Below are 23,473 nucleotides of genomic sequence, written 5' to 3'. Positions count from 1 at the left end.
CAAGGACAGGTGCCCGAGTGAGTGTTTCTCTAAGCTGGTGAAAACTGTCTTCTTGCTGGTCTGTCCACACCCATGCAACGTCTTTTTTCAAAAGATCCCGTAGCGGTGCAGACAAGGTGGACATGTTCGGGACGAAGCGCGCCACGAAGTTTATCATGCCTAGAAAAATTTGCAATTCCTTACGGTTTTGCGGAGGCGGCACTTCCATGATGTCTTCCACTCTGCTGGGGTCCAGGCACACTCCTTTAGTGAGAACGTGGCCCATGTAGCGGACTCGGGGCTGCAGGAAATGGCACTTTTTCTTATTCAATTTCAAGTTGTGTTGTCTGCATCTCTCCAGCAAGGCGATCAAATTGTTGTCGTGCTGCTCTCGCGTTTCTCCCCACACAAGAATGTCGTCCATTACGACAGCAACGCCCCTTAGGCCCTCCAGTATTTCATGCATTACACGCTGAAAAACTTCTGGGGCCGAAGATATGCCGAAAGGCATGCGCAGAAACCTATATCGACCGTAGGGCATGCTCATTGTGCATAAGCGGGAGCTCGGCTCGTCTAACTTTATCTGCCAAAATCCCGATGACGCATCCAGGGTGGAATAATATTGTGCTCCATGTAATCTTGGCAAAATATCTTCCAATGTCGGCATATGGTACCGCTCTCTGAGAAGCGCCTTGTTCAAATCTGATGGGTCTAAGCAAATGCGCCCCTTATCTTTCTTTAGTATCACAACCATATGGCTTGACCAGGAAGTAGGTTCCGTTACCTTCGTAATGACTCCGTCTTGCTCCATCTTGTCAAGCTCCGTTTTGACGCGTTCTTGAAGGGCAACGGCGATGCGCCTTGCCGACTTGATGGTGCCTTGAGCTTCAGGCTTCAATTCCATGTGGTAGGCGACGTCCTTGATTTCTCCCAACCCCTGAAAAACATCTTCAAAACCTTTGGTTAGCACTTCAGGCCCTGAGGGGTCCACCGCGTTTATGCGGCAAATCAGTCCTAAGCTTTCGGCGACCTTGCCACTTAGTGTAACCGGAACTGCTTGTTTCACAATGAAGAACAGCGCCGTTGTCGCATTTGTTGCACTAGCAATCGGAAGCTCAATCATTTGTGATGCCTTTTCCTTATGCCCAAAAAACGACCGCAGCGTAGAGGAGCAAGGTTGCGCTGGCTGCGTCGTTATATTCCTTAGCGTAGCCTCGGGCATGACGCAGCAGTTGGCCCCGGTATCAATCTTACATCTGATGGTGGTCCCAGCGACATCTAGAGTAGCCGACCAAGGGTCGTGCTCATCAAGTGCGTTGACTTGTAACATTTGTAGGAAATAATCCTGTTCTTCCACCGCCTCGACTTGCTGTATTCTGCGTCCTTGACTCCTCGTTCTTGCTTGTGGTTTACGACATACGCGGGCGAAGTGGTTTCGGCCACCACACTTGTTACAACGCTTGCCTTGAGCAGGACACCTTGCTTTTTCGTGTTCTGCGAGACCACAGCTTCGACACGTACCGAGAGTGGTTCCAGTCTTCAGAGAATGTACATTGCTTTCGTCTGCTGTGCTCGCCGAGACCTCCTGGATTTCGTTAAAACAGTTCTGTCCTTGCTCTTTGGCCCGGCAAATTTCAATAGCTTTGGCATACGAAGGATTTTCCGACAGAAGTTTCTGCTGCAAGCTCTTGTCTCTGATTCCTAGGATAATTCGACTGCGCAAGAGTCTGTCTTCTAGTTCTCCGAATTCGCACTGACGAGCGAGCGTTCTAAGGTCAGTTAACCACTCGTTGAACCCTTCCCCCTCTCGTTGGTCCCGAGAGCCAAAACGAAATTCGCTGAACGTTAGATTCGTCACTGGTTTGAAGTGTGCGTCAAACTTTTCAATTAGCTTGTCTACGTCTTGCTTCTCATCCTCATCTTCAAACTTGAAGGTATAGAACGCTCGCCTTCCTTCTTCGCCAATTATTACAAGAAAGGTCGCTTCCTGAACTTCCTTAGGCTGCTGCTTCAATCCGGTAGCCGTAGAATACAGAGCAAACTCACTTTTCCATGTAGTCCAGTTGTGAAAGGCATCGCCAGTAATGTCGAGTGGCCTTGGCGGTGGAAGTAGCGTCGATACCATAATTTGTTGCCTTCTGGACTCTACTTGGGCCGTATCGGACAAGGGGGCGGACGTTGACGTACGGGCAAGCGAAACGCATTGCCCACCACTTCTGACACCATGTGCACGGGAGTGAGCAGTGTCAGAAGTCGAAAGCTTTATTGTCAGATATGGCACTGCTTATAAAGGGCACACACAAAAGGAGGCATGCGCGGTAGGTGCCTCTCTATGACGCGTGTACATGACGAAGCCTCTAGTTACAGTTAGCATTGTACATTTATCATTACTCACATTTGATGTGCACTGCAATGCATGCAATAGATCTGCCTTTGTATTATTCCTTGTCAGCAATCTTACGGATAATTTTTTTCACATATGCTTGGGTTAAAAAAAACTGGCATCAAGCCAATGTGTTCCGTAAGTTTCAAGCAACAAGCTGAAACCCACTGTTTTTATGTGAAAACACATCATCCATAATTCCGTGAGGCTCACGGATTCGCTCTCATCGGCTGAGCGGTTATATTGAACACGGTCGGGGCTACGCTGTTCGTCATGGTTATGGCCGTCGTCACAAAAATGAGGTGGGCGAACAGACCGGACACAGCCTGAAAAACAAAACGATACAGATATCAATTCACACACACACATACCAAAACAGTAATCGGGCTCGAAAGACGCTATCGCTAAGTAGCGTTGCCTTGCAGGCGCCGCATAATACGGCATATTAGCAAATTTGTACGAGAAAGCTCATGCTGAAGAGTGACAAGACAAATTTGATGCAAAGCGAGTGCTTAGTGTAACTTTCGCGCGTGCGTTGCTTTGGTGACTGTAATTAAATGCGTGCAGTTTGTTAAAACTGTATTTTCTTTACATATGTTTGACGATGTTTCATAAGATATACTGATGCGAGAACCCTTAGGGGCAGACTTTGTTGTTACGCCACGCGCATTAAATCGCCGCCGGCCTTGCGTCTTGAGTCTAAGAACCAATAAATCATTTTTAAAATAATTAATGAGGCTTTACGTGCCAAAACCACGATACGACTTTTAATTTCGACCACTTGGGGTTCTTTAACTTGCACTTAAATATAAGTACACGGGTATTCTCGCATTTCGCCCCCATTTAAATGCAGCCACCATGGCTGGGAATCGAACCCGCGTCTTCGAGCTTAGCAGCGCGACACCTTGATTGCTAACCTACCAAGGCGGGTGATCAATAAATGAATTCGAATCACTCCGCAGCTTTTAGAAGTTCTACTTATCCATAGATACTAGAAGGATAATATCTATGGAGTATTCAACCAGGGCTGCTAAGACGTACTGGTGGGCTAGTTGGTTCACGAGAGCTCATGTCAGCGCGCATCAAAAGCAACGACGAAACCGATACACAAAGATAGACATAGTCGTCTATAAGCGCTGACTCCTATGTCCAAATATGTGTCCATCTTGTTGTTTTGGATGCGCGTATATTTGAAGCTATCAGGACTGTTACGCGGGAATAATATCTAATCATGGCTTCCTAAAGCCCCATACAAAGCCAAACACGTAGGAGCTAAGACGAACACACTAGAGGAGGGCGAAATAATTCCTGCCAACTGTACTCGTTTACTCATTTCAGTAGTTACGCAACCTTGAATATGTTGTTCTGCTGGCAGCACGAGACGGCGCCACGTGTTCGCTAACCACGGTGGTTCGAGTGTGTTGCATTGACGTGAACCACTGACAAGTACAGCGCCAAAGTTACGAGTCAACTTTCTTTTCACAATTAAGCATAGGTCTAGAAATGCCCCTCTTTAAGAGTAACCTGAATGCTAAAATTATATGCCTTAATAGGTGCTAAAATAGGTGCTAAAATAAGTGCTAAAATAGGTGTTAAAATAGGAATGCTAAAATAGGTGTTTTTCTCAAATATATTCTCGAAAAATATTCCTGCCTACGGGCCTGCTGTCGCTAATTGATCGCAGTCGTTGACCGCGCTTCCGTTTCTCTTTTGCTGATGGCTCTGCGCATTATACATGGTCTGTCAAGCTCCATTTCTTCTTCTCCTTCTTCTTCTTTATCAACGCTTAAATACTGACTACCCTTCATTTGCTTTTAATAGAGAGTTTGAAAATTGGGGCCCCAAGGAGCTTGGGACCCAAGCAGCTTGCGAGCCGCCAAGGCGCATGCGCAGAACCCAAGCTACTCTTGGGCTCTTGCACTCGCGTTGACCCGAGACTCAAAAATCGAAAACTAGCGTGGGGCCCCAAGGCGTCTTGGGTCACCAGCGAGAAGACACAGACGCTGCCGGGCCACGGCACAGTATGGCCCGCGTCTCGCATGATATTAAATTTCGTCAAGCGTGGCGCTCCGTGCGCATGACCCAACGCAGCCTGCGTTGGCCCAATTCTCAAACTCTGCTGATCATCCGAATGCAAGAGCAGGCTGCCCAACACAGCTTGGGGGCCCAGCGTCATGGGTCCCCAATTCTCAAACTCTCTAATAAAACACTGCCACCTACCTGTCACTCAAGGCTTTGCCTTCTACTTTTCTGCCTTTCACTCGTGGTATCATCTTTGTCTTCTTAGCAAGCTTTTTCTTTCTATTGTCACCATTAAAGTTTTTGTTCCGTATGTTTGGACGAGTAGAATCATATGTCGATTCATTCGTCGGCAAAAAAAGAAACAACTCGTTCCTACCAGGTTGCTGAGGTTGATGCGCTCCTTGGCCATGAGCAGGTTGTTGGCCGGCGAGGACACCGAGAAGAAGAGCCCCATGGAGCAGCACAAGGTGACCGGTATAAGAAGGCTCAGGGGATGCCACTGCGCTCGGCGAGAAAGGAAGAAAGAGCGCGGATCATACGCTACGCATCCTAGTTTTTCGTACGCTCGCTCTTTCGTTTGAATCAGCGAATTTGGTTTAATGGGCATTGAAGAAAGCTCATATCTTTATGTTCTTGAGTAAATAAAGAATGCTTAAGACTGCTGTCATAACGCGAGAAGAATGCTTTACACTCGTACAACTAAACACCAATACATATCCACACGGAACAATGCATCACGGCACGTACACTGTAAAAAATAGTTGTAAATTTACAGATAAAATACATGAAATTTCTGTACCGCGAAAGAAACTTTCTGTGAATGTGCCATGAAGGAAATCTGATAAAAAGAGAAACCGAAATTTCCTGTTATTCGTGACCTTGAGCAAAACAGACGACTCAAAATTGAACCTCCACAGTTTTAAATACTCCAAAGGTTACAAATGTCCATGAAATAACATTTCATGTTTTTCTGGCTATTTCCACAATGCTATTTTGATTTATTAATATTCAGAGCCTTTTCTGCGGTTCTACGTTCATGCCTCGCGGGCCCCTACATTTACAAGATGGCTACCACTCACGTCGAAGTGCGGCTACGCATGACTGCAGTGTAAAGCACGGCTACGGCACCGTCCTGCTCCTGCTTTTCGCGCCTCTGTCATTGAAAGGTGAGTGGTTTGCTTCTAACTAGAGTTCCTTACAACAGGAACTCGTTGATATGCCTGCCCGCTTTCGAAATTCGCTCTGGCGTAGTTTCTAATTCTGCTTTGCGTCGGCAGCGCGCGCGACGACGACGTTGTGCGAGAACCGGAATTCCTTCCATGCTTTGGTAGAAATACTGAAGAGGCCTTGTAAGTGGGTGATTGAGGGAACGCCTGCTGTTGTACCCCATTTATTTCTTTGCTGTTAGCGGCAGCGTACGTCAAGGTATGCGAGTTTGTACTTGGACGGTTGCAGAGCGCATACTACAGCGTTCGCAGCGCACTTCATGTGCGTTCTCTGCGGGCAGCCATTAACGAGATTTCGCTGTACAGAATAATGAGAGGTATTTGTTCACCTTACCTTCAGGTCAGCAAACTTTCTTCTTTAATAATTAAGCTTTAAAAGTCAAAAAGCCACACGGAGCCGAAAGAACGAAGCTTAGGCAAATCCACGTACTACCCATCATTCGCTTTGTTTCTTTATTACATCAAACCTGTGTATTCTGTGTTTCTGCACCTATTTTTTTCTTGATGCTTGGACCGACTTCCTCTAAAAACTAATGAAGTGCGTATAACTCAACTCAGCTAACCGAGCGACGTTACAGGGCATATAATACTTTCTTTTTTTATGAAAGTGCAAACGTTTCCTTTTTTTGTGTGTTTATCTACGTGTAATAGGTAGCTTTCTCCTGCATAGTGAACATGGCCCGGAGCAATGATGTTGTGGCTTGGTGTACGGCGTTCAGTGTTTTGCAGTGGTCATTGCATGATAAGTTCTGCTTGGTTGTATAATGCTGTGTATCTTGAACATTGCTGGCGGGAATGTGCGAACGCATAGCTTCTTGGCGTAGTATCATTGGATGACCTTCCTTACGAAGCTTTAAGTTCCTGGCGGAAGACAGATAACCTAGGTAAACCTAGTTTACCGAATGGACGTGTGGGGCACATCCACTCGGTAAACTGATACCTCGATTGACTAGCCAATGGGGCACGGGCTTGACGTGTACACGCGCTACCTTGCGTCATCGCATTCCGCCTGCGTTGCGGTGGAGCACGTCTTCTCCTCGGTAGGAGAAACTCGGCGCGTTTCGGACTGGCGTGTTCCCTGCTGAAGCTCATGTTAGATACGCGGTTGTTATCCGTGGTTTACACACAACGGCGTGAAGCCGTGAACACCTCGGAAAGTGGGCTCAAGTGCGCTCGTAGTACAGGCGGTGAATCGTGGCACATGTCACATGTGATCTCTCAGTGAGCACCAACGCCGACGCCGCTGTTCTAGCCGTGCGTGAAGGCTTATTGTGGACATCGATCGTGACTACCTTTAAAGAATCCCGGTTTTCGGAGAGGCGGACTTTGCTTTTAGTGGCGTATTGAAGGGCGAATGAATCTTTCGTTGGCTCTCGCCCGTTTTGTGCACCAGTGCTTGGCGGCAGTAGTTATTAGACTTCCATCGTCGAACAAATGTACCGACACAAATTTTGAATGAGGCAACCAAGTGTGTTCGAGATGTGTGTACGAGATGTGTTCGCCGCTGAACGCAAATTTTTTTAGCTCTTTGAGGCGCACGTTCTGTCGCGCGTGAGGTTTAGGGCGTTTGAAAAAAAAAAAAAAAACATGCGCACGTTTTGGTCGACAGCTTTAGAAGGACATCCGTTCTATACCTCCGCCCTATTGACATGTAGGCCACAAAGAGCAGCTTGGCAGATAACAGCGGCTCCCGAACTGATCAGACGACTGGCATATGACGGAATGGTCTGTGTGTTTTGCGAGCCATGCTACCGCGACAGATGGGCTTTGTTTATTTGACGGTGTTGTTTCCTGCCAAATGACGCCATGCGAAACAAACTGTAATTACGCTAACATTACCACCGAAAAAATAACATCTACTTCTTTAAGCGCATCACTCCTTGAATGAAGCGAATTGCTCATTACAAATGTTCTGCGATTTGTAAACATTCACAATATTTTATAGATTTGAACATATATATATATTGTGTTGCTCTTTTGCGGAGAAGCAAATTTCATGCTATGTATAGTTTACAGCACGTAATAGGCAGGAATTGGTATACCAGGGTGGGGGTTCAAGCCCCCCCCCCCCTTTAATTGTTAGATTTAGCATGTGTAAATATGCACGCACGAACATACTACATAAAGAGCGGTTGAACCACTCCCCGAAAAGAATTTCTGGCTACGGCCCTGCAGGCAGTGCAACTTGTCTTCTCGCCCAATGGCTTAGCCCAACTCGAAGGAGTTTTTCAGTAAAAATATAAACCAATTGACCCTCTGCTTTTCATAAAACGAAGGACAGTTTGCTCCATCTCAGGTGGCAAGTTTTCCCAGATTGATACAGATCACTGGACAAATTTCCCCACCACGTGCCCTCCATAAATGGATTCCTGGTAACGAAAAAAGTGTGACAGAAATCGCAACTTGGTGGCTCGCTAGCCCAAATAATGAAATAGTCGACGCGAAGCAACCGTCATTGCGAACGTCATTGCGCATGCACTGTTAATTCCTTGCGTAAACACTTTCTGCAATGGAGGTTCACTGAGCGCGCCCACGTGCTCTGGTGTTATTCGTCTGCATGCTTAGCCTCACGTCCGTGCAAATGTGCATGTCTTTAAAGGCTTTTTGAAAGCATTAGGAATATGTTTCAATTACGTATAGCACCTAATGTTAAAGATTCATTCTCTCTGAATTGGCAAAAATGTCCGTTACAGTCAGGCATTAGCCTCCTTTCCTTTCTCTTTAGAGCTTTACAGTAGTGCTTACCGTTATAACAGACTTTTCTATTTCTTTCGGTAATTGCAGTTTTTTATTTATTTCAGCGATGTATGTTTGCAGTCCCTCTGGCACCACCAAGACGACTCTGTCACGTTTCATGAAGTGTGCCGCACTGCACAAAAACATGAATCTATTCTGCATGAAGTGCCCATTGGAACAGCACAGAAAAGTGTTCCGAGAGTTCCTTCTCTGAGCTAGCGCTACGAGATACCAAGGACGAAAATAGGACTGTAGAGAAAACGAAGAGTCCAAAAGGATTTATATGGTTTTGTCTCATGGAAGCCCCAAGGTGTCATAGTGCCCTAAGGTGGTGCTGCATCTCGAGCTACCAGAAGGTAAGAGAATAATTTGACAGTGGCCTGCTCCTCAAATTGTTCGCTGCTTTAATTTACCTTCTATTATTGAGAGAATTTATTTATTTATTTTTATTTTATACCACATCTACAAGGTCTGTAGTTCAATAAAAATATTGTCTAACTTTTTAATTGTCTTCGTATGCTTGTTTGAACTCCAGGGTAAAGGAGTTTTAATGACTACTTATCGCATAATTAACTTCATAACTTTTATTATTGCAGGCAAGTACAAGTGAAGATAACGTCGGAGACGTGCCGTGCTCCCCTTTCATCATTACCAGAGGTATTGTTATGGATATTTGCAATGTATTGCTGAATATTTCTAAACAGGAAATATTTTGTTCCAGGAGAGAACTTTCTGACTGCCGGGGCATTTACCATCTGTATTGATACCCATGCTGTGATCGAATCCACAACACGGTGCCAGGCATTCAAGTTGATGCTCTTTACACACTTCGCCTTTACTATTGAATACCTCAAGGAGGTCAGCCTAGCCCTGGTGTTCACGCAAAGGTAAAACTTATTATGATTTTTCTGACTTTTTCAACAAGATTCATGTAACTAACTTAGATAAAGCTACATTAGATAGTACAAAAGTAGACAAGTACTGGGGAATTTTCAACATCTGATACTACACTCCCATTTGGCTAAGTTAGTGAGGGTTCTGATGGAGGGTATGACTAAATGTAAATGTTCAGCTTAAGTGTAAAACTGTCTACGGGAATCTTGAGCGGTCATCAAAGATTTTAAGTAATAACGTTAGTATATGAAACGGTTGACGTGTGAAGTATTTTTAATCACTGTTTAATGAGGATTTCGAAGGGGCACCAAGTAAGACGACAATTTTCGTTATATTAAATAAGAGCTAGCACTTTTTTATGCAGTTCTGCTGCCGGAACAAGGTGTGTGTCCGGGCTAGTTGGTATACCATAATTGTGAGCACAACGCAGAAAGAGAGACACAATAAACAAAGGACCGACGAGGATTGGTGCAATCAAGCGAGAATTCCCTGTAAGCAAAATGGGCACAGATTGCATCAGCAACACCTCTACAAGTTTATTTGGCATCTATAGCTACACACGACTTTTTCATATCTCCTATTGTTTGCAATGGAGAACATGTGCACGCATGCGCTTCAGGATGAGTATGTTCTTTTCCTGATTGTCTGGGGTAATGCCATAAAATCCGTGGTGAAAATTGTGCCCGTGGTGTCCCATCATCCACTTTGTCCGGGTCTATCGCGCTACAATGGTTTCAGTGCAATTTTTAGCAGATCTAAATTGTGAAACCCATAGTGCACTTAAAAAATCGGATAGTTCGGCGGTGTTCTCTGGTCCCAGCAAGCACATGCATTGTTTAATAACACCTTTGTTTTGTTTAATAGCAGGGTAGCTTTGTTTCGACTTTGGGCTATGCGCGCACAATGTCACAAAGCTCATACATAGTGGAAGCTTTTGAAGGTGAGGACCTTCAGCGACACTCCGCAAGTTCACATAAAACTCGCTTGTTACATTCCGACGGACAAACGATCAGTTGCCGACCAATTTTTCGGCGACAAAATGATCATCACGTGGGCGTGGTGGTGTTGCTCGCGGAGTTACGTTATAAGGGATGGGTTGAGAAAACGTTTCGGCTTAATACACGGGGTCTTGGGCCGCAGTCTCATTGTGAACGATGAACCTAATGACAGAAATTGTGGCTTTTACTCTTGTGCAAAACAGGTACTGGATTTGCGCATTCATCAAGAAAAAGAAAATGCATTGATATAATAGTCATTTGTTTATTTTTTCTTGATACTCTCGATAATTGGGCATTCGGTTAATTCAGACATTTTTTCCGGACCCGTGAAATGCGAATTAATGAGCTTTTATTGTATTTGGGTGAGTGTTTAAAAGCACGTGAACCTTGCTCTGTGAGAAGCATTATTTCCTTTAGAGTCCTTACACTGCAATAAATGACATTGTATGAACCATAATGCAATTTATTGAAATGAATCTCCATCTGGATCATGAGGTTTTTTTTTAACTGATTCCACACACAACTTAAAGTGGCAATGCGAGGGTTTCTTGAGCGCTCTACCAACATAATCAATGTTGTTCTCAGTGTGGTCCATTATGTTCAGCATAGTCATGCAACAGCCTGGTGCACCTAAAAATATCATTATTCGCTTTTAGGGCAGCCGCAGCAGTCAACCCTGACAGAGGGAACAAGGCCGAGAAGTCAAGGAAGCAGCGCCGCCTCACACCACAAATGACCAACTTAATCAAAGCTCTGCGATACTATGAATGCTAAGTGTTACAACGAAAAATTTGCAGTGTCATTATGAATATACCGTATTTACTCGAATTAAAGCCGATGTGGTTTTTTTTTTCGAAAAAACGATGTGCGAAAGTGTGTGTGTGTGTGTGGGGGGGGGGGGGGGGTTAGGTTGGCTTAGGTTCGAGTACAATGATTAAGTTTTTTTTTTCTGGCCTTGCGAATTTCGCGGGTCGGCTTATAATCAGGTACGGCCTAGATTCGAGTAGATACGGTTTATCTACACAATTTCCAAGCCAGTTTGAATGTACGGTGACAACATGTACGCAGTTTTCATTATTTTGAAGCTGCTTACATGCAGCATTTCCTGTGCTTAAATAAAGATTCGTTTCTTTTATCATGAAAGGAGAATCTACTGAAACGTGCCTGTTTTTATTGCGTTATTTACTAGAGTGCTGGAGGCAACACCTCGCGGGTGTAGCTCCACGAAGTTCACAATGTCCGTTCGGTCCTGGGCTGCTTACCCGAAAGTCGCGGGTGCGACCCCGGCCGCGGCGGTCGCATTTCGACGGAGGCGAAATGGTAGAGGCCCATGTACTGTGCGATGTCAGTGCACGTTAGAAACACCAGATTGTCGAACTTTCCGAAGCTCTCCCCTACGATGCGCCTCATAATCATATCGTGGTTTTGGCTTGTAAAACCCCAGATATTATTAAAAAAAATGGAATATATCTGGATTATGCAACCGCAATATATTGGTATTTTTGCCATTGCATTTGGCTGAACAAAATATTTTTGCGTATCGCTTGTACAAGTGACATAACTACTTTTTAGTACGGAGGAATGCTTTTCTAAGAAAATATATATAAGTTCGTCTTTATGCATAAAAAATATGTTCCAGAATTAAAATGCAGTAATGAAATAGCAGGAGGGCAGTAACAGAAAACACAACCTTTGTGACTCGATATCTGAACTTGTACTTATAGATAACGTTTCTGTAAACGATAACAGATATTATTAGCGAAGTAACAGATAAATGAGAACAGAAAACAGTTTTTTTCAGTGTCTGAAAACTGAAACGTGTTTTTAAACATAAAATTTCTGTACTGTAAAAGTGAAAGTAACAGTGAAATAACAGAAAGAAGACAAACAGAAAACCAAGTTTTTTCTGTAACACAAAACTGAACATTGTGTTTATGCAGAAAAAGTCTTTAAAGTAAAACGGAAAAAATCTGTTAAAACACAGAAAACTTCAAAATAGAAAACATAGCTTTACAGAAATTTTGTGGCAAGAGAGCTGCCAGACAATTTCTGTTTTTTTCACAAAATATTTTTTACAGTGTACACTACATAATATGGCTACAAGTGCATATTCTACGCAGCGTCCCGTACACTGAACTAAACGAAATGCCCCACTTCCACTCAACTCCCAACTCTCCGTCGAGCAGTGGGGTTTGAACTTCAATATAGTATTTTATTACGTGCGCTAACGACCAATATCTCGGAATTTCTCCCGTTCCGAGGGTTTCAGCTGGGGCCGCGTGACTTTACAACTTCTCGACTTATTTCAAGAGCCGCATTCGCCTTAGAAAGGTAAGAAGTGAAGATTTATTGTTTGCCTAATTGGTTTTGGCTCTTTATTCTATAAGCAATCAGCGGCTCTTCAGGCAATCCTGTACGGAAGCGAAGTACCACAAAGAAGCAGCACTTCAAGCGGCAGCTCGCAAAGTTCGGAAAACAAGGAACAAGTTTTCTGTTAATTCCCATTTTGTTCGCAAATCTGATAATACTGTTTTCCGCTTTGTTTAATTTGGGTTATCGCTCATTAGGCGAAATATCAAAGCCGTATGATTTTGCATGTTTATTCTCCTACCTCACCTCTAGTCGGCGAGCCATTATTCCTTCAAATTGATGTTACTATTTATTTCAATAGTTGGTTTCTAAAACACAAGCAGTTATTAGAGAGTTTGAGAATTGGGGACCTATGACGCTGGGTCCCCAAGCTGCGTCGCGCAGCCTGCTTTTGCGTTCGGAGGATCAGCAGAGTTTGAGAATTGGGCCAAACGCAGGCTGCGTTGGGTCAAACGCACGGAGCGCCGCCCGTGGCGAAATTAGTTATGCGAGACGCGGGCCATACTGCGTCGTGGCCCGCCCCGCATCTGCGTCGTCTGGCTGGCGACCCAAGACGCCTTGGGGACACACGCTAGCTTTCGATTTTTGGGTCTTGGGTCAACGCGAGCACAAGAGCCCAAGAGTGGCTTGGATTATGCGCATGCGCCCTGATGGCTCGCAAATTTCTTGAGTCCCCAAGCTCCTTGGAGCCTCAATTCTCAAACTGTCTATTTTCACACAGCGTTCTGCACGACTGCTCGCTGCGTCGAGCAGTGAAGTATGGGATTGCGAGCTGATGACAACAGCATAAAATTAAAGACCACTGCGGATTCTGGGTATAGAAATTTAACTCACGTGAAATGATTTGCACAGCTTGAGAACGAAGGGCGAGACGACGCAGCAGAGGGCGACGCCGCCTCTAAGCTCGGCTGCTATGGAGACCACGATGCACAGCACCACCTGCAGGAAGTTGAGAGACAGCTGCGGCCTCGTCGGGACGCTCGACGACAGGAAGGACACAAGGGACGTCTTCTGCAAACACGGAGGCCGAGAAAACCGTAATTGTGCTATACTGAAGATGAGCAAAAAGATGAGCAAAACTGAACTCAAATTCAAAGCGTTTCGTTCGTAAGTGCTGTAAGAGCATCATGACTGAACAGCGCAGCATACGGGACAGTGAAGCAGGTAGGATACAATGCTGTGCAACAACTGCGTCGATAATAAGCATTGTGTCAGCGTAAAACTATGCCGCTCCTTTGGGAATGCCATTTTTTGTAACACCCTCGGAGGTATAGTAAAATTGCACAGAAGTTGCGGATTCATACGACTTTCTCTGCTAACGTAGGATACAATGTTGTGTAACAACTGCGTTGATAATAAGTCAGCGTAAAACTATGCGGCTCCTTTGGGAATGCCATTTTTTGTAACACCCTCGGAGGTATAGTAAAATTGCACAGAAGTTGCGAATTCATACGACTTTCTCTGCTAATGTAGGATCCAATGTTGTGTAACAACTGCGTTGATAATAAGTCAGCGTATAACTATGCGTCTCCTTTGGGAATGCATTTTTTGCAACACCCTCGGAGGTATCGTAAAATTGCACAGAAGTTGCGAATTTTCATACGGCTTTCTCTGCTAACAGATGAATTTCATGTAACTCGAGATATGTTTCTTGTGCCATGTCTCAGATTTGTAAACTTCGGGTTAATTTTTTTATCTTGTTTATCTTAAGCAAGGTCCTCAAAAAAATTTGAGGGCAAGATCAAAATTATAATTCCTGGAGTCACGCTTTGCACTAGCACTTTCAAATTCAACCAAATCTCATTCAAAGCGGACCAGTAATGCCTTATATTCTGTGTTTTAGATGCAGCCTCGAAGCCAAAGCTTTCTTCTAATGCCTGATCAATAACTTTGCACTTTCGGCATTTACCTATGTTTGTCAAATAGATACATGTAGTTATAGATAGCAACTCCTTTCTGAGCCTTTGTGCAAACCGGCTGAGCAAAAGTCATTGTGTGCTTTCATATTTTTCGAACCACATCGCAGGAAACAATTCGGAACACCGCAGGCGACACCTCTGGCAATATGCAGCGACATGCGCATTTCTCTTGCAAGCTTAAATATTTCTCGTTTGCCACTATCGTTGTCTTCCCCGAGATCTCTACTTTTGTTGTTGTTGTTGTTGTTGTTGTTGTTGTTGTTGTTGTTGTTGTTGTTGTTGTTGTTGTTGTGCTATGTTTAAATGTGACTTTCGGTCCCGCTACTTGCCCACTTTTTTACGTATAAAATTACCTTCCGGTACCCTATGAAGAAAATAGTCAAACGTCAGCTGCAAAGACTGCGCTTACACGGATTTGTGTCGCCACCTGCCGGATATTTTGAAAAGCAACCGAACTCCGCATAGGCAACGCGGATGATTTGAAGATGCTGTTTCGTCTGCGTGTGATGAAATAACGACGATGGTCACATATTTTTAGCACCTTCATGTGGCAGATGTTACGTCATCAGCAGTGTCACGTGGACATCATAAGGGACAAATAAGCATTTTTATCTCAGGATTAAATAACATCTTAAGGTAAACAATCATATCACTGCACAGAACGCGAGGACGAAGCAGCAGGAAATGCTACGGCCCGTCTCTATAACGGAACATTGTGTTTAATCTGCATGTCGGTGCCTTGTTTAGTTTCCAGTGATATTGACTTTACTGGACCTCGTCGTGTACATCACTGCGGCCTTGAGATATTGCAATGCAAAGGTCACACAATCCTAAACGTACTACCTATGCGGTCCTGTACCTGCATTGCCTTCGTCAGAGCGAATCCCGAACCCATGACGAGCAGAGTGCTCCACGGTATCGCCATTTCAATTTCAGACCAAAACGCGATTCTGTCGTAGCCGCTGGACGTCACCGACGGCAATATGATGAGTACCAGGATGAGCGAAGTGACGAACGGTGTCGTTTCGTCGATCCATCTGGAAATTTTTTTTAAAAAAACACACCGAAGCGTAACTGACATTCTACAGGGATTTAAACAGATAAAACATAGTTTTAGTCCGTGAATTACGACAGTATCCAACAGACTTGCAAGTCATCTTAATGATAACTGAGAATTGAGAAGCGCGTGAATACGGTCGGCTTCGTTTTAAATGGCAGCGAGAGACGTTTTGTGCGAGCAGTGAACCGGGTAACATCGGATTGAAAGAATATATTACGAATAGAATTGCGGAGGACGACTGTTATTAAATGATGTGCTCCAGTTTTCGTGTGACTTCCGAATAATAACAGACTTTTTAGCATCTTATTAAATCGTCATAAATTTTAATCATCGTCTTCTTTATTGGAAAAGACTGCACACATCTGCTGTTGTAATCAAACACGCTCGACCTGTGACTTCTAAATATTGAGTAACTGAATGGCATAACTCTTTTAGAAGGATAGAAAAGTGTCCCAGCAGGCATTTCACAACGGTATCATTGTGGTGCCATCTATTTAAAGGAGGATGTAACATTCTCGCTGCTCGAGTAACACTCAGCACTATGACATACAAGAATCATTCATATCTGTGCTCTACAATTCTTTAAAATTGTGCTACAGCACCTATATATGGGTCACCGCGAGCCCATTCATAATTTCTGTCATAGGTAATTAACACATTAAAGTCTTTTAGTGCCGAGGCCCCAAAGCGGCTACGTACGTAAGCCCTTGCGTTCCTTTGTATTCTCCTTGGGTGCGGCTGGAAGTACAAAGGAATGCGAGAGCATGCGTACGCAAGCGGCTTGAAGTGCCCGGCACTAAATCTCTCTATTAGAGAGTTTTAGTGCCGCGGCCCCAATGCAGCTTGCGTACGTAAGCCCTTGCGTTCCTTTCCATTCTCGTTGGATGCGGGTGGGAGCAAAAGGGAACGCAAGAGCGTGCGTACGCAAGCCGCTTGGGGTTCCCGGCCCTGAAACTCCCTATTCTGACACAGCTGAGTAGCAGCACTTCGGTGACAGCAGTTACATTAAGCTCGCTGTCAGAAAGAGTGGCACTCCTAAGAACGGAATTACGATAGAGACTTACTTCGTGAGGCCAAGAAACTTTGCCAAGCCAAGTCCGTAGTCTGACCACTCAAAGTACACTATCAGGACGACAGCGGCGTATATTACAATCACGACTCCTTCTCGGGGCCTGAAAAGGTTTGAATAAAAAAAAAATAACCTGAATAGTCGTCGTGCAATAAACAATCTAAAATAAAGTGGCGCTGCCGAGATTTTTGAAAATTGGGCAGTTTCGTAAGGACTCCAAATTAAATAAAAGCCTACTTAATCGTTGAAAAAGTTCGCTTCACGGAAATATTATTCATGCTCAATCACTCTATTGGAACGTTTTCATGCAGCGAGACGAGCCTATAAATTGGATCTCAATGACAACAGAAAACATTATTCTGTCATTAATACATACCGAGAACGTTCGTCGTGTTTTAGCGCACAATAAACAATTTATCTGTTAATTAGAAAAATATGCATCGAATATAAGTTGATCATATCATCTAGTAATATTTAGGGCATGCTTTTACCGTCGGTGGAATTTATTGTGTTCAAGGTGCGTTTTCACGCTTAGCATAGATTAAATATTTATCAGGACCCGCCACGGCGGTCTAGTGGCTATGGGGCTAGACTGGTGACCCGCAGATCGCAGGATCGAATCCCGGCCGCGGCGGCCGCATTTCGATGGAAGCGAAAGACCCGAGTGCTTAGATTTAGGTGCACGTTAAAGAACCCCAGGTGGTCGAAATTTTCGCAGCCCTCCGATACGGCGTCCCTCATAATCATATCGTGGTTTTGGGACGTTAAGCCTCAACAATTGTTTTAGAAAAATCTGCATCACGTGCTATCCCGGTGGGAACAAGCCTGGTTTAAGCGGAGCAACATGGTCATACCTTGTCATTATAAGATTTTTTTTTCACTGATGTCATATATCATACTTGCGAAGACTATTTTAGTAAGTACGTGCTACTTCAACACTTTTTCAGCTTCAATAAAAAGAGGCCTAAACTTGGAAATGCGAGAACGTTTGATAAGTATCGATAATGCAGATTTATGATGCATCAAAATATGGCAGCTTCAAGCAAAAATCGCATACGCAATAATGTGTTCAGTAATGGCACGTCCTAGTTACAGAACCGCCATAACTGATTAACCGTACGAATCTTTCACAATTCGCGAGACCTTTTTTTACTCTCCTGTGACATGCAGAGGAGAACGTAAAAACGCCGCTGAATTGCCTACGGGCACAAAAAAGAACAATAAAACAATAAACTAGATACAAGTGCATGATCTTACTTCACGTGTTCGGTTCCCGTCGAAATGACAGCGCGAACGGCGTTGCTCACGGTCTCCTGGAAACCTGGTTCCTGTCTTTCGCTGAAAAACGAGATGCAAAACACTTATGCGGCGGCAACACGACACTCACGTATGCACTAATTTGTATCTGCAATAAATAAATGAAAACGCATTTAGCTATAGCTTAGCGGTTGTAAGGTGCCGCGACCGCGAAACTAGAGAACGCGGGTTACATACCCGGCCCAAGGAGGTTAAAAAAAAACCTCCTTGACCCGGCCACAGCGACCACATTCCGACGAGTGCGAAACGAAAAAAAGAAAAAATAAAACGCGAAAAAAAAACACCCCTGTATACTCAGGTTTAGTTGCACGTTAAAGTACCTCAGTGGGTAAAATTGGACCGCAATCCCCCACTACGTCCTGCCTTACAACAGTATCGTCGTTTTGACGCGAAGACCACCAGATTTATTTACATTTATGTAGACATCTACCGTCTTTGCACGTGTTTTCACTCGGGGCGAAAATTGCATGACTATTTTTCATACTACTGTCTCCAATATCGAATGCCTTGTTTCTTCTAGTGGTATATGTTAAAATTTTTATTCGTTTTCGTCAGCTACTGACACACACAAAAACGTTTACTTGTCCGAGCTTTGATGAGCGAGCTTATATTGTTAAAGCCCTCAAGGCACGCCTGCACGAAATTTTTATTTTTATTTATTTATTTATTACAAGCTAACAACCCAAAAGAGATTTTTGCAGGACGCAAGAAAAGTGACACGTAGGAAGTTGTCCATACAAAGTTACAGGCCTTATAAAGTATTATTTGCAATTCGTGGAAGGAAAAAGTCCGATGGCGCACATGCAAATGAGCCGACAGCTCATAGCGTTCGTTTTCTATAGTGGCATTGGCTTCAGTAATACACCTGGACAACCTATTTTTGCACTTGACCACCTCACTTCTCGGAACAAGCAACTCTCCAGGCAGCCTTTGCAACTCAAGAAAGAAAAAAAATATTTTTCTTTTTTGTGGACTAACGATGCGTCATAAAGGCGCAGCACTCTATACGTATACAGACAGCAGTTTTTCTTGTTTCTTTTTGTTTGTTTGTTGGATTTTTTTTTCCATCAAGAGTGGATCGGCCCTGAGGGTGTTTGCTTATGGGCTGTTCCTTCTTTCATTTTTTTTCCTCGTAGTTTTACTTGATGTTATCGCTTACGTTTCCATTAACGATATTCAATTGTTTTTAATAACTATCATTCAGCGATTCACTTTTACGCACGCCGTCTCAGCAAACATTTTCGTGATCATGAAGTACTCTCGTCTTCTTGCATCCATTCTTAATAATGTGTGTTCTCGATACAGGACCTAGCGATTCTGACAAACCTTTGAGGCTGTCCACCATATAATTCCGAATACTGCAATCACATTCACATCCCAACACGGTGGCTCGGTCATATTTATTTGGTCAGTCATCGAATAGAAATGAAGGCTCGATCTTCACTTAAATATCTACGACTATGAATCGGTTTGGATTGATCAGTCTCTTTACGTAGATGTTGATAACATTGATGTTGTTTTGGATCGGCTTATCGATCACCGCATTCCCTAATTTCTGCTTTTTGTGAAGCGCTCGATGCGGTTGTTGGTGTTCTTTCAAAGGAAAAACACGTCTATTGTCCTTATGGATGACAATTTATTTGATGCGTCTTGCTCGGCATGTTAGCTGTTTCCAAGGTTACGGCCTTGAATCTCTACTTTCTCTTCCTTCACCCCTTTTCTATGAGTGGTTCGGGAACACATTCTTACCCTGTTCTTTCCAACATTATTTACCTTCCCTTCGCATTCATTCTTCGAATCAATATTACGGAAAACTTCCCTCTATCGCCCTGCTTTGACAGCAGTACTCGCGGTAATGACACGAGCTTTACTGAGATCTTTGACTGCGGTAAATTCGCTCATAAAATGCAACTCGTAAATCAAATGACTGCAACTGAAAACGTTTTACGGCATTAGGGCATTACTAAAAGCTGTAGGTTCATCCTAATTCGAACATAACCGTCATTTTACACTACGCGTTCAATAACAATCATGTAAACTATTTTATAACTTTCATTCAACATATAAAACTATCTCCAATATTTAAAACTAGTTAATTCTTATTCTTTGAATAACCGACGATTTAACGTTACTTACGAATACCGGGAGTTCAATATACGTAATATAGGTAATATAAATAAATTTAATATTTACATATTTGCACACCCAGCAACTGAACATCATAACCTTCTAAAACTTTTTTCTCATGCAAGAATGCGGTAATGCAGACATTACGCGTTTTTTACTACACAGTATTTTTTTTAATCCCGAGGTCTCAACTGCCCAATACTTTCAAAAAGTCAATTTCCTTTTAACACAGTGCAATTCCTTTTTGTATAACATTAAGAAATCTATTTTTGTGTCATTATTTAAAGATGAACAGTAGTGTTTCAATTTTAAGGGATAACATGATCTCATTCATACATGTGATTTGAAAATCAACGCTCAGCCTTGTCGTCTTTTTTTCTTTTTCTTTCTTTTTTTTTGCGACGAAGCACTTCTTGCATTGTTTTTGTTATATTATTTGCATAAATATGTAAACTGCCGATGTTCTTACTCAAGTACCCTTCCTCAATGATATAATGAAAATGTTTTTGTTGATCATCATTGCTAGTGTTTGAACATCACGCGAAGTCCCGTTACAGTGTCTCAATACATGTGACCTCTATTTGCACCAAACGTGCATAAACATGTGTACGTTCATTGATAACTGAAGCATTTTCAACTTCAATTACGCCTAAATGGACAAAGCAAAGGTCGTGTCGAAGTCTCAGCTGCTGTCGCAGTAACATGATATACACAAGGTGTACGTATCTTGAGTGATGCATTCATCCCTAAATGGCAAAGCACTTTGTAGGGTTAATTAACAGACGGACGCTAAATGCAATCCCTGTTTCGAGTGTATAATTGCTCTAATAGTAATTAAAAATCATTGGAACGAGGGACGTAAGGACTAATGTGCCAACCTGAGCAATAGTGTTGGCGCGTCTTGAAGGTATGGGGGTTCAAGTTCCGAAATATTGATAGGTTAATATTATAAGTTTTTTAGCTCCAGAAATAACCGTCAGCGATGTCACAACTCAAGCAAGTCTTCACATTCTTCTGCTTTTTTTTTTCTTTCGTTTAAGGACAGCTGCATACAGCTCTCCATTACTTGAGTACATACTACTCTGAATTCTCCACCTTTATTCTAAACAAACTTTAAACATGTTACTTTATTTATTTCGTATTGTTATATCAGCTGCTGTAATCTGCTAGTTATGATAAGCATGCTTACGTATTTGAAACGACCCAACAGTGAAATTCATACCTCTCTATCAGTCAATATTCAAATCTTACCAGCTTTGACTTTAAAAAAGAATGACCTTCCATTCATGTTACTCCGCGTTTTCGTGCCCCATCGTCCAATGACGCAGATGCCATGCACTTTCTCTTGTCTACCGCGTGACTGCAGCATCTGTTCGTGCGTGATTTCTTGCTTCAAACATTTTCACGCCAGAAAAAAAAAATAGAAAAAATCATATCTCAGGCTTGCCCGAACTACGCAAAAAATTGGCGATATATGTCATGGTCAAGTCCTAAGACTTCGCTGTCGTCGTAAAACAAAAGCAATGCCAACCCCCTCACGCTTATCCGATTGATTGATTGATTGATTGATTGATTGATTGATTGATTGATTGATTGATTGATTGATTGATTGATTGATTGATTGATTGATTGATTGATTGATTGATTGATTGATTGATTGATTGATTGATTCGTTCTCATTGCGATCGTGTTCAGTTACATGTGAGCCAAGGACACGTTTGCGCCAACGACGTACGCAGAGCGCTGCTGACGCCGGTGTGCCTTCAAAGTATCGACGTGCAATTAACGCACCGAGAAGGCTTTCAGCGATTAAAAAGATCTGCTGTTTCACGTGACCAAACCAGGATATGATTATAAGGCACACGGTAGTGAGGGAACTCAAGATTAGTTTCGGCCACCCGGGTTTCTTTAATGCGCACCTATATCTAAACACACGGGCGTGTTTCTTTTTTCCTTTTTCTTTTTTTGCGTTCCAACCCCGTCTAAATGCGGCCGCCGTGGCAGGAAATGTCTTCAGCTATAACCACTGAGTTGCTGTAATTCGTAACACTGCAGCGGACAAGAACAACTTCGTGTCTGGTTATGAAGAAGTTGTTACTCAATGGGTTCGATTGTGAAAGTGGTCTGTTTCAGCTAGATGAAGTATAAAAGCCGCAACGGCTGATGAAACTTTCTGTCCTTACTTTTTTTTCTTCGTTAGAGATTACGTATATGTTTCTGCTATGCTCGCCACGCTGACACACTCTCGCAACTAAGCTTGTTTCCCGTTTCTACGCTGCTTGCAGCGCTTCAAGAGAACGCAATAACCTTCGGTTACATAGAAGGAAACTTGAAAGAGAGGGCTAGAGGTTCACCTACATCTTTCGAACGTATAGGAAAACGAAGAACAGCCACAGGCCCATGATGTTGGCGGCAGCGCAGATGGCGTTGGCTGTGACCCAGTTCGAAAACGTGACCATACTGTGGTATCCTTCACTGAAAGAAAAAAAAAACACAAAACTTGCGCTTCTGTGTCGAGCATATACCACCGCAAAACACCATGACCGCAAATCGTCTGCTTCCTTTACGAATTTACAACATCGATTTCATCCTGTCGGTAAGGAAAACTTTGTATAGCTCGAGCATCCAGCGTGAGGTGTTTGTTGTAAACCTGGCTCCTTACTTATGAGATACGACGCCATCCACTGGCCTAAGACGAAAGCGTCAGGAATGGTTCAGAACCCACGCGTTACAATCGAGGCATAGGAATTTACAAAAGCCCCCTTATTAAACGTAAAAATCATATTTACAGTATGATTCCGGAATCCGCATACGATTTCATTGTAGTAAGTTTTTTTTTCTTTTCTCTGAACAACTTACTAACCCACGCATTACTGCCGAAGCACAAAGCGTTATTTTTCACACACGTATCAAAGGTACACTAGAAAGTGAAACGATTTTTCTCGTATTAGCAAATTACTCTTTAACAGCACCAAAGCCACCACGCTTGCCGCGAGAAGACGATTGGTAGGCGAGTAAACGAGCAAGACGGAAATGCGGGTGGTGGTGCCACCTTAAAGCTCCCGCACCAATTGCCATGACGTCATAAATTTTGACGGCGTCTAATAGTACTTACGTAGTTCCTAATCGGTAAATATGAAGTACAGTGTGCTCTGAGGGGGCCAGGGGCTTGGCATACCGAGTTTCAGGATATTTAGTTTAACCGATTTCTCCAAAATACGAAAGAAACACTTTGAAATCAGTGACGTCACGTGCGGAGATCTCGGCTCGAACTTTTAAAATGAAACTTTGACCTTGTGTTTGTCTTGTAATATTAAACCTATAATGGCAAAAACAAACGCAATAGAGTTTTCAGAGTATAATTTAGTAGTCT

At 43.3% G+C, this 23,473-nt stretch overlaps 1 protein-coding gene and 1 long non-coding RNA gene across 2 annotated transcripts in view; one reads left to right on the top strand and one right to left on the bottom strand.

Moving 5' to 3' along the window:
* Nucleotides 1–2,514: 2,514 nt before the first annotated feature.
* Nucleotides 2,515–23,473, bottom strand: part of LOC119383536 (solute carrier family 13 member 3-like) — a 30,895-nt gene continuing 9,936 nt past the window's right edge. Inside the window, exons 6-12 of the mRNA XM_037651745.1 lie at nucleotides 22,459–22,575; nucleotides 17,914–17,994; nucleotides 16,652–16,759; nucleotides 15,387–15,564; nucleotides 13,443–13,619; nucleotides 4,761–4,883; nucleotides 2,515–2,688 (exon numbers count right to left, since the gene is read on the bottom strand). Of these exons, the coding sequence (XP_037507673.1) occupies nucleotides 2,572–2,688; nucleotides 4,761–4,883; nucleotides 13,443–13,619; nucleotides 15,387–15,564; nucleotides 16,652–16,759; nucleotides 17,914–17,994; nucleotides 22,459–22,575 (901 nt within the window). The 3' untranslated portion in view covers nucleotides 2,515–2,571. The remainder of the gene's footprint in view (nucleotides 2,689–4,760; nucleotides 4,884–13,442; nucleotides 13,620–15,386; nucleotides 15,565–16,651; nucleotides 16,760–17,913; nucleotides 17,995–22,458; nucleotides 22,576–23,473) is intronic.
* LOC125757208 (uncharacterized) lies at nucleotides 8,603–9,115 on the top strand. Its single transcript, XR_007415145.1, has 3 exons — nucleotides 8,603–8,702; nucleotides 8,943–9,003; nucleotides 9,068–9,115. It is a non-coding gene; the product is annotated as an uncharacterized LOC125757208 (long non-coding RNA).

This window comes from Rhipicephalus sanguineus, chromosome 2 (genome assembly GCF_013339695.2).
Source record: "Rhipicephalus sanguineus isolate Rsan-2018 chromosome 2, BIME_Rsan_1.4, whole genome shotgun sequence".
Classification (NCBI taxonomy): Eukaryota; Metazoa; Arthropoda; class Arachnida; order Ixodida; family Ixodidae; genus Rhipicephalus; species Rhipicephalus sanguineus.
This window is presented reverse-complemented; position numbering and strand designations above follow the sequence as displayed.